We start from the raw sequence: 12,097 nt of genomic DNA, 5'->3' as shown, positions 1-12,097 counted from the left end.
ATCTTTTTCTCGTTCCTGTTTCTTTGAATTAAGAAACATCACTAAAATATGAGACAGGGTCTCCCAAGCAGGTCATGAGAACATTATTCATGCATGTGTCTCATTGCATTTAGACTACTGTAATCCTGAGTTTCTTGAAATCTAAATCTTGTCGGATGCTAAGGACTATCTGCACAATTCTAGCTTCTCAGGGAGTGTTTGTTTTGACATCCATTTAAATTGCACAGTTGTTTTGAGGTTTTTAACTAAATTGAACATTTTAGAAGACTTGAGCATATTCATCTTTGTTACTTCTCAGGGAGGGTTTATCTGGTAGATCCATGCAGTATTTTCATATTGTTCTGTTAACTGACTACTACCTGTCTTTTTTTGACTGGAACATTCAAATTTTGCCAAATGCCAGGGACTATTTGTACACTTTACTTTTTGCTTCTCAGGAAGTGCTGTTCCAACTTGAACATTTATGTCTTTGATTTATATCTGTGTATTATATGTTAATGCTGAAGCCAGTGTCAACCAAAAAATAAATAAATGAAAAAAAAAAACACATTACGGTTACATATTGTCAATAAAGGCTCTTGAATCTTGATAATCTTTTTACCAGTCAGCAAAGATCACCAACTTCACGCCTGCAATCTATTCACAGTGAATTTAAGAATTTAGTTTAAAATGCTTGTTCTCACCAACAGGGCTCTAATTGGTCAGGCTCCTAATTTGTGTCAGCTTTCAACCACTCTGCTTCTTGTAGATTTTGATCCTAGGACGAGAATCTGGTTGTTACTCATAGAGAGCTCAAAACGAAGGGTTTTTAGGGCCTTTCAGTCTGTGCCTCCTAAACTGTGGGACAATTTGTCCCAGCAACTTCAATCAATAAATCAAATCTTATTTCTAAAGCCCTTTACAACAACCACAAATTGATCAAAGTGCTGGAAAAACTTCAAAAACACAAATAGAAATAGGAATAATAAATAAATAAATCAGCTGTACGTATAACTGTAATTCAGTTTCAATTTTAAAAGGAGTCATAACTCTCATGTATAAAAGGCCAAACTAAACAAATAAGTCTTTAGCCTGGCGTTAAACCGGGGCAGGGTTGTGATGGAGCTTAACTCCAGGAAAAGAGCGTTCCAGAGTTTGGACCCTGCCACTGCAAAGGCACGATCGCCCCACTGTTTACACCTGAAACACCAGCAGGCTCTACTGGGCTGGTAAAGACTCAGATTGTTGCTCAGGTAAGAGGATGCAAGGCAATGGATTGAACTAAAAACAAACAGCATTTTGAACTGAATTCTGAACCGAACCAGGATATTCATTAATATCAACTATTCCTCGTGTCCACCTAATTGCTTTTACCTCTTTCTGCCTCACTCCTCTCCACACATTCCTCTGGATTTAAAGGGGACATATCGTGGTTTTCTGTTCTTCTTTTTGGTATTGAAATCATTCAGTTTAGGTCTATCAATAAAGTGGAACTGCAACACTTTGGTCTGAACCTCTCGTTGGTTTGGTCCCACATTCCCCCTTTTTACCCCCGTTCTGAGATGCACCTGAAAGCAACTCGTTTTGATGCTGTCTCTTTAAATCTAAAGGAGCTACTTCACACCTTGCCCCCCTTCAGGTCGCAGAGTGTTCTGCACCACCCCATTCTGCCATTTTTGTAGTATCCTGGGAGACGGTGTATCAATTGATAATTTTTTACTTATCCACTTGTAGCTTCAGCATCCTTCAGCTTGTACTACAAAAATCTTTCACAAGAATAAAAATTATGGATTCATAATATTGTTAAACTGGACGTCCTTCACTTTATTTAGCAGCTCAGTAGGAAATACAACGATGTAATAATGTAACAGAAAACAGAAAAAGGTGAATGAGTTTCCCAAACCGAATATAAAGATGTGTACGCAGTACCTCGACAGTAACTTTTCTGCATTCCTAGAGATTCCAAGAACACAACAAAATGTATTTAAGGGCTAAAAAAGTAGATTTAGAAGGAGATGCTCCCTTTAAAGCTTCCTGGTTTTCATTACTCTTCGCTGGTGTGTTCCGTTGATCTGCCTTTTCGCTGTTGCTGCGTTGCCTCTGTTTTTTGTTTCTGGCCTCTCTGGTTTTCAACTATTCCATGCTTGGCCCAGTTCCTGTGCTTCCTGTTTGATTGACATTTTGGACAAATTTCTGACCTTAACTTTGTAGGAACAGTTTTGGCATGGTCCCCTCCTTTTCCAACATGACTGCACACCTAGCGCACAAAGCAAGGTTCATAAAGACGTGGATGACAGACTATGTTATAGAAGAACCTCATGGGGTAACTCAGAACTCTTACCCTGGGTTTACTTAATAGAAAGCCTTTCAGATGAATAAGAGAGAACACTGCAAGCCTTGTAAATCCTGTCCAACATCAGTGTCTAACTTTACTCACCTTGAAAGTCAAATATTTCCACTGAAACACTTTGACACGTTCATTCCATCTTGCCCTCGTCCGTTTCAGCTTTATTTCACATAAAAACACTTACTCAGTTTAGAAATCTGTTTTACAAAGTTTCCTGGCCAAGACGGCAGCATAGAATCAACTTTAAACACAAATTCAAACATTAACACATGTAACACATGTAAGCACGGATTTTAACAACATCCACAATAAGATGTATTTATTTCAAAGTCATTTAAAACTCTTTAAAAGTGTTTGGGCGGACCAGCTCCTGCAGGCTTAAGACATTCTCACTTTGATTCTAGGCAAATGAAGGTTGATGCTGCTGAGGCTGCTTCCCCGGTTCAGTCTGGAACCTCAGAACTGAAGCTGGAGGTTCTTTAAGCAATTACAGTAACATCCTCCAGTCTTTTGGTTTAAAGCCCTCACACGAGAGTTAAAGCAATTATAGCTTCAAAGGGTGTAGCAATCTCATAAATAAAATCCACAATAGTCATTAAAAATACATATTTATGTGAGAGTCAGCAGTTTTGGCAACACACGGTATACAAAGCCAGAAGAACCACCAGCAATAAACCAATAAAATCTCCCTGAATTTGGATCTTGCTGAGTGTCATAAGTATTTCTCAGATATATTACATTCAACTCTACCTTTTTGTTATGAAAACATTCAATATTAAACTGCTCAATGAGGGAAACATATAACAAAGCAGACATATTCAACACATTTTCATTTAAGCACAGAAGCAAGTTAAATTTACAAGGCTTCAAATTAGGAATGTTATATTTCTTCTATCAAGTAAAGAAAAGTCATGTATCGATAAAACGTGTTTGGCCTCAGACAAAAAAACATGCCAGAAATGGTTCTCCTGTGCTGCCATCTAAAGGGGACTTCCTGCTATATATGCTGAATTAATGTAGATGCATGAAAAACTAAATACATACTCAGGTTTAGACTGGCACCATTACATGGGTTCATCAATCACAAAAAGAAACAAAATGTGCCGCAAATATAGCCATTAGCACATTTGTGATCAGAAAAAAAAACATTCTGAGAAATACCTTTATCAAAACAAAAGGGGTATCACAAAACAAGAAAACATAACTCAAAGTGGACTTAAATGAAAATTTACAGGAAAAAAATTAGAAGGAGTAGATATTGTATTTGCAGTAGACAACTCCTGGCACTTTTGTTTTACTAAAAATCCAGATTAGTTTGTGACGGGGGGTTATTCTACAGGGTAGCTTAAAAAGTGTCACCAAACAGACCTCTATCATCTTAAAACAACTCCAGTCTCAAAAACTTTTAAAATGTCATTATGTATACAGTGGGAAGTTATTTACACCAAAAACTGATGATTATTGTACAGGAAATGAATGTAGGAAATATTGTGTCACCAAAGATCTTCCTGGGTGAAACTTGCCATTTTTGGTCAGAATAAGAATCTAATTTAAAGTAAGTCTGTGTAAAGGTCAATACGCCACTATGAGATTACACTGCATGCCATCTAAATTTCAGTTTGAAATAATCCTAAAGTTTCTGTGTAAATAACGGCCTATTGTATAGTCCTATCATAATGGTGGTGTAGAGGTTAATAAAAATGCATTTAGATGTAAACCCTTCATGTGATTGGAAATGTTTTAAGAGGGAATGAAGTCTGCAATTCCCCTCTCAGAGTGCCTCATAGCTATTGCTATGGAAACTCCTAATCTGGATTTACACTAAATGTACTGTAGATGCCAAAAGGGTTATCATCTGAAAATAAGACATCGACTGCATTAAAACATTTTTACAGAGTCTCATTTCAATAATCATGAACCAGACAGTCACTCCCCAGATATGAGGCCGCATTTAGCTTTATCTAGGGAGGAGGTGATGATTGTTTCAGCCAGTTGGTGGGCTAGGAGATGAAGATCGCTGTCGTCTGATATCTGCTTCTTGCGTTTCACGTTCAAGACCAAGTTTAATATGTCACACGACAGAACCTCTGCAAAACCCTCCACAGCGGCTCCTTGCAGGTCCAGGCTGTCTCCCGCCAGGTCATTTGTTGACAGGGAATGCATCAGATGCTCCATCAGTTCCACTTGAGGGTCAGTGATTACATCGCCTGAGTTGTCCTCTTTGTCTTTTGGAGTTGGTGGAGGAGGAGAGGGTAGGAAGACCTTTGCCAGCCCCCCTTTGAGCTTTCGAGCAAAACTGTGCCTGCTCCTCTCAAGCTCAGGCATGAGCGGGGTGGTTGGAGGGGCATCTGGGTAGTCGAGGGAACCTACAGCAGGAAGGCCTGACTGGTACAGAGGTGGATGGTTGGACTGAGGGTTCCTGTGAGTCTGCAATTCCCTAGCCGAAACCATTTCCATGTCCAACAGGTCCTCTTCTTCTCCAGATGTATCAACAGCTGGCCCATTTTCAGCCTCTTCATAATCATTCTTTTGTGCATCTGAAGTGAGACCCTCTATATATTTAGGTATGCAAACTTCTCCCAGAGCAATCTCAATTATTGCTGAGGCCAATTCCTCAGCGAACATCTCTGGGGTTTGAGTAGGTTGTGGAAGCTCAGGTTCCAACTTTTCCATTTGCTTAAGAAACGATTGGATTATGTTCTCTGCCAGATATTGGGCAAACTCCTCCAGCGTGTCGGCATCTACGGGGCTTCCGTTGGCGATATTTTCGCCAACGGGCTCCGGCCACTTTGAGTCTGAGCTTACAGTCGGCATTGAATCCTGCAAAGATAAAGACAATAAACTGCAGTGCATTGGTTAAGAATTCAAATCTCATTAACCTTTTATTATTTTGTCACATTACATCCACAAATATCAATGTACTCTACTGAGGTTTTAATTGATAGGCCAACACAAAGTAGTGCAAAAAGTCTTAATACATTTTTTTAAAGTCTTGTACAATAGTGTGTAATTGTATTGAGCCCTCTCTAAGCCGATAAGTGATACGAACCCTCTTTGCTTCAGTTACAGTCTTTTGGGTTTGCTTTTACCAGTTTCACACAGACTAACCGTTTTATGTGTTTGTTTTTTTTTTTGGCAAAATGGCTCCAGCTCAACGACACTGGATGGAGACCATCAGTTTTAAAATTTAGCATAAGTTCTCAATAAGATTTAGGTCTGAGCTTTGGTTTTGTTTTTGTGTCAAAAGCCCAATAAAATACTTTGAAGTTTGTGGTTATATCTTGACAAAATGTAAAAATGTTCAAGTTAAACTTGTGGACAGCACAATATAGGTTAGAAATTAGAAAAAAATAATAGAGGAAAGAACAAAACAAATTGCTAAATTATTTGGATGGTTTGGCAACAATATGTTACCAATGTGTTATGAAAAAAGTTCAGTAAAAACAAGGCAGGATTGAAATACTGCCCACATGGTGCTGCAGCTCTCTCTAGTGTCTGCTTTATAAATATTTCTACATTCTTTGCCTGCTTCTCGTTCAAGAAGAAAATAAAAAACAATATGCCATAGAGAAAGAAAGAAATCTTCAAGAAAGTTCAAAAGAGAGAATTTAGACAGAAATGAAAAGGAAGTCCCCATGTGAGCTAAAGATGGAAAGTAAAATAAGGGCCTCAACCGCAGCCTTTTGCCATATGAGCTGTCAGCCGGTCCGGATGTGACAGGCAGGAAGTTCATATCAGAATTGCAGAAGCTCAAATTACTATTCTGGTCTTCATGACAGCAGCACTTTACTGTCACTTTTTAAAGTCACTTTACTAAGCTATTACATTTATACAGAATTTGATAGTTAAGTGTTTCTGGCAAGCTAGAAATCAGAAAGCAGATTTAACATTAACCCTCCATTGCATAAACTTGTGTACAAATGTTTTTTTTTTTTTTGTAGCAACTCGTGTTTGACAGAGGTATATTTCATACATACTATAAATTAAGTAAATTCATAAAAACGTCATAGATTTCCACTTTCTGCTTATTGTTCTTTTTTGTAATTTCTGTCAGGTTATTGAGTACTACATTTGATCAATGGTTGCACATTTTAGAGCTCGCTCCAAGGGCAGTAACTCTAACTGCCAATTTTATGTCTCATTTTAAAAAAAGTAATAGAATAGGAATATATATTCACACAGAAATGAAATCATTTTACAGAAACCGGCTAAATGGTAAATGGTAAATGGACTGAACTTATATAGCGCTTTTCCAGTCATGCTGACCACCCAAAGCGCTAAAGACATTAGCCTAAACTAAAATAAAATGTGTTTGCTGAAGTGCGTCAGCTATCTTTCCATCTGAAACCCTGGAGGACACACAGAACAGAGCAATGGCAAAACACTGCTAGTGTTTCTGAGCTGTGGCGATTAAAAGTTTTATAATTTTCCAGCCTTAATCACAGATCGGTATGAGAAAACAGAGTAATTATGAAGACATTAGCAGAGACGTTTCTCTCATGTCCGTAGTCTATGTTACTGTTGTATTCCCTGGTGGAATGGTGGTTTGTTGTTTTTTGGACATCCGCAGGCCGGTGGTTGTGCTAAATCCAGATCTAAGCTTACCGACAATACATCCATAGACATGAACTGGGTGACTTTTTGGAAACCTTAACTGTTCGAAAACATTGTGTTAGTATGCAAATAGATATGTAAACTAATCAAAATTTTTAAAATTCCTATTTTACTATTTATGTAGGCTGGTTGTGTGCTTCAACCAAGTAAAACTGTTTTGTAGCCTGTGCACTCAGACTACATTTGATCTTTGGCTTTAGTTATGGTTTTAGCCTGCCCATTAAATTACAAATTTCCTTTGAAAATAATAACAGGTTTTTTTTTATGATACACCTCTCTTGAGCATGTGACCATATGTGTCCTCCAAGATGGCCAATGGGTATGTTCTGCGATGACCCCCTTTAGTTTTGTCTTGCTACCATACCAAACTGTAATGTTACAACAATACAGCTGCTAAAAATCTACTTTGTGGTTTTACAAGAACTTATGTTCAATACAGTGTTTCTCTAAACCTTTAGAATTATTTTAGAAAATAATAAATAATGGTAATGGATTATCTTAACCAGATTATGGTAAAAAAAATATATAGTTCAAGGGCATCAAACTAACATAGCAGATGATAAAAAAAAAAAGATAAAAAAAAAAAAACTGCTAAAAACCTACATTTTGGTTTGTGGATGGTAAATTATTAAAGCTAAACTTATTTTATATCTTATAGTATTTGGGCCACTAAATTTAAAGAGAAACATGGTGATAAAGAAATTGGCTAGCTCTTGAGGACCTAGCTTATGTCAAAGATACAGCTTTCTCAAGCTAGCGCAACAAACTGTAGATAAAAGATAACAGTTGCCTGTGCAAATTCTCAGTTACAACAGCAAACAGGCTTAAATCAGAGTGGCAACCGGACTTTTGCTCAGTTCTTTCTGAAAACGTTTTGACATTTCTCCAGGAGTCTTTGTCAAGACAGAAATCTAAATATTACAATACTTATCATGGATAACAATGGTTGATTGCTACAAAAACCTAACTCCAGTGTCTAAATCATGGTGTAAACTTTAGCAACAGCCATTTGTGGCAATCTAAGACAAAAATGGAAAATCTTTCATTTTCCAGTCTTCATCGGTTCTAAAGCAGTAGCATTTTGTGGATCACCTGAGGGGATACACAAGAATCAGTCTCTCGATGCACACGTTTCCAACAATTTAATGATATTTAACTAATATCCTGCTGTATCAGTGGATCTGTTCTGCTCTCAAAACAGACAGACCACAGAAAGGGCAAGGAGTGAAATGCAGATGTGGAACAAATTACAGTGAGAACAAAGAATATTTTCTCTTGGCAACGTGAACTGGACATTCTGACAAGGCAGAGGAGCGTCTGTCTGTTTTGAGTGCATCCTCGTTATGTCATACAACTCAAGCATGATGTGTTGATTCTGAGTATTGCTGCTTAATGACACTTAATGACACCAACATACCTTGCTAAATTTTTACAAGCCTTAAGATGCAGTACACTAGCAGTTAGTATGAGGCCCGTTTTAAGTGTCTTCTACAGCTTTCCTTTTGGCTGCAAATAATCCTCATTTGACTTTTTATGAAGGCTCTATTTATATCTATTTCTTTCTCAGTGGTTTCTAGAGAGCGAGAGAGAAACAACTCTTGCAAGAAGCTATTTTAGGTCTGTGTGAAAATTTGCTGTTTCCTCAAAACAAAACTCAGACAGAAAATAAAGTGTATATATATATATATATATATATATATATATATATATATATATAAATTACAGATAAATAAATCCTTTAGAAATCTATAGAGAATGGCAGATAAAAAGAGCAAGGGCTGATATAAAGGGATAGTTGATGGCATAGAAAGTATCCCGAGAGCCAACTTCATGTTAAACAAGTTACTTAGTTACATTAATATGGCATTAAACAGAAAAAGCAAGACACTTAGAGTAACAGAGCTTAAATTAGCTCCATATACAACAACCTACCTCGGTGAAGCTTGGTGCACAGTCTCTTCTGTGTAAATGGGTGACATGGGAAAAGGTTGAGAAGTTTTGCTCACTTCCTGTATGATTCTACAAGTGTATTTGTGCGTGGGAGGAGTCTGTTTGAAACATTTACAGCACTGAAAAAATAGGAAGTAAGAGAGGATTGTATCGCACCGTTGATGATGTCTGTTGATGTTTCTTTTTACTTTGTTGAAGTCCAGAGAAAAATTTCGTGAGCATATACTTCTTAAGAACAACTTTTTGTCCGTTATGTTCAGGCTTTTATCTGAAGGTATTTATATTGATCTCCATGTCAGAAGCTGAAAAAATAATTTTATTTTAACAATAAGTGACATTATACATTCAGTCAAAGTTAAAAATATCAACTGCTTTTAACAGGTAAAACAAAAAAACACTTTTCTGCTGTCATACCATGCTATTACACATACTAACGTAATTGTTGTAAGGGTGTTTCCTTTTGAGAGAGATATCTGCCCAGAACTTCTTTTTCTGTCCAAAAAGTGTGCACTTTCAAGATTGTCGTAGGTTCTATGTCTGTAACATGTGATGTAATTTCCCCTTTAAAAAAACAAACACTGAGGTGAGCATATGAGAGCAACACATTTACAAGGTACACTCTGCTAAAGCGTAACAAAGAAGTACCAGTAGGTATTTTTAAATACAGTAGTTGTACAGTTCACAACACAGCAATAACCAAATAAATATGCAAAAGTCATTGCACAACGACAAGAAAACAGAACTAGAGAAAATGTTGCTTCAGTCATCATGTGCAGATTTACATATACATTTGCAATATTGTACTTTAACTGTAATATGCAATTACCTTCCACTGCACTTTAATTTAAATAGCTGCTGTCCAAACTCTAATTATTCATTTTATGGTAACAGCTACCTGTATATCATGCTCACAATTCTGCCTATAGTAATAGCCACCTGTACATATATTCATAGTACATGTAAACTCTGTTATAATAAACATCTGTATATTATGCTAATGTACATATCTGTAAAACTCTATTCACAGTAATATCCACCTGCTATTGCACTTCTGGTTAGACCTAAACTGCATTTTGTTGCCTTGTACCTGTACCTGTGTAATGACAATAAAGTTTAATCTAATCTAATCTAATCTATAACATAACACAAAATAGCATTACCTTTTTGATGGTTCAGCTTGATACATTATATTTTCTAAATATTATCCACCATAGTTCCTCCAAATGATTAAAGCCCTGCCACTTGCCCATTGACCCATTGAAACAGGCATCAGTAACAATAGTGCAAAGTAACAACAAATAAACAGTAACGATGCTGGCCACCAAATTATTGTTCCGCCTCCAGACAAAATACAACCTGATGATTTTTTTTTTTTTTTTTTATGAAATAAAAACAGCATTGACATTTCAAGTCATAACTGCCATCAGCCGCCATCGGGTTTCATTTGAAAGGCAGGAAATCGGTGGGATTAGCTACTGCTGTACTCAGTATGCACTTGAAATGCCATTGCTAGCATTACATGTCTCAGGATTTTATATATTTATATGCAGTCAGTGTTCGTAAAACCCAGTGATTGACACTGATTAAACAGGAAGAAGTATAGTATTAACAGTTTATTGTGAGTGGCAACCATTGTGGAATGTATAAATCATTGTTTGCTCATCTAGCTATTGATGCAGTTCTAATGTTGTAAATACATCCCACTATCTCTCCTTGAACTGTCATCACTTTAACCCTGAACTTCACTTCCAACCTGCTCACTTGGATTTAGTCCAGTTCGTGGAGAAACGGCTTCCCTCTGTTTGCGCTGCGAACGAAATTACTCTGAATTAAACTGAATGTGAAGCTCCGTCGAATAAAGGATGTGTTCATTATGCTGTGCTTAGTAACAAAAAATGACGACTGTTGACTGTTTACTCAGCGATGACGTACGTGTTTTTCACAGGTGAAAAGGGAAAATGGTCTTGGATCAATCTAAGATTTATTTCTGTTCACACATTAAGACACAGAAAGAATTTATGGCCTCAGTTCTTGACATTCTGACAAGAATCCAAGCTCCTGGCAGTGAGATGGATATTTGCTGCCAGTTTCCTCTTCTCTCCATCTTCACCTGCCCTCTGAGTTTACACATATGGCATCCACAGTTTTTATAACCATCTATTATCTAAACTGTTGATGCAGCTCCGCTATGTTGTAAGCCACAACTGGCCAATTGCTCTTTTTATGCCTGAGCTCTGGAAACACTTACAGCATCCTCAGCCTGTGATAAAGATGTGTAAACCTTAGACTTCATATTTTACTGAGGTAGCAGAGCACTGACATTTTTTTTAAATAAATTGCTTTAGTATATTGCTGTACTTACCTGACAATTTTAATTAAATAAATGCAATTAAACATTATTTATCTGTGCCAAAAATTTTAAATAGTAAATCATGACTTTTTTATCTTCTTGGTTTTAAGTATGATTGAACAAAAAGACTTATCTTAATCACTCTTCAGAATGGAAAAGAGAACACAACCCGATAGGATCCTATTTTGCAAATCAAGTGTGCAAGTTTTTATTTCGTTGTTGTCGATAGCCTTGGCAACCCTACAGCTTCATTTATTTAGTGTGTGGACAATGCCCTCTTTTTTTCAAAGAGAACAGAGTTTTCAAGTAAGGCGTCAGTGGAGATGCTAATATGCCAGGAAATGGCTGCATATGAAAGATGTAGCTGCTCACGTAAAGGTGCTTATGTCGGCAGTAAGACCATGAACTACAAAGTTTGAAACAATTGAAATTGTGACAAAAACGGCTGAAAAAAAGAACCAAGTTTATGTTCACACTATTGGCTCAAAGCTCTCCGTTAGCAAACTGCAACACGGGGAGGCATCTCTTCCTTTTTAATCACATTTGCATTTATATAGATTTTAAAAAGTAAAATCTGTTTCTTTTCTTCTAGTTCAAAGGTTTGTACTGGTATCGATTTGCATGGCCAATGAAGTTGCCCTCGGTTTCAAAACGTTGGAGACGTTTGATGTTGACAGATTGTGCAAAGACCAATGATTATTTGTGTTCCAACCTCATTAAATATTATCAGAGAACACCAAATACTGGTGAGAGAGGGTTGTACTGTTAACAGAAAAGGTCACACAAGTAATTTTGTTAAAAACTATAATTTCCTAATGTGATCTTAAGAAACAAATGCAATCATTTTATATTACTGT

General features: G+C 36.9%; 1 protein-coding gene across 1 annotated transcript; it reads right to left on the bottom strand.

Moving 5' to 3' along the window:
* Positions 1–2,486: 2,486 nt before the first annotated feature.
* On the bottom strand, positions 2,487–8,927 carry si:dkey-171c9.3. The gene is made up of 2 exons (XM_036146277.1): positions 8,873–8,927; positions 2,487–5,146 (listed from the first exon to the last, which is right to left on the bottom strand). Exon 2 carries the CDS (start codon positions 5,138–5,140, stop codon positions 4,253–4,255), a length of 888 nt encoding a protein of 295 aa, XP_036002170.1. The 5' UTR covers positions 5,141–5,146; positions 8,873–8,927; the 3' UTR covers positions 2,487–4,252.
* Positions 8,928–12,097: the final 3,170 nt, after the last annotated feature.

The sequence above is a fragment of the Fundulus heteroclitus genome, chromosome 14 (genome assembly GCF_011125445.2).
Source record: "Fundulus heteroclitus isolate FHET01 chromosome 14, MU-UCD_Fhet_4.1, whole genome shotgun sequence".
Taxonomy (NCBI): domain Eukaryota; kingdom Metazoa; phylum Chordata; class Actinopteri; order Cyprinodontiformes; family Fundulidae; genus Fundulus; species Fundulus heteroclitus.
The sequence above is the reverse complement of the archived record's forward strand: the minus strand, read 5'-3'. Positions and strand labels throughout refer to the sequence as shown.

Coding starts and splice junctions, on each gene's coding strand:
- si:dkey-171c9.3 (XM_036146277.1), bottom strand. CDS start 5,140: ATGCCGACTGTAAGCTCAGACTCAAAGTGGCCGGAGCCCGTTGGCGAA.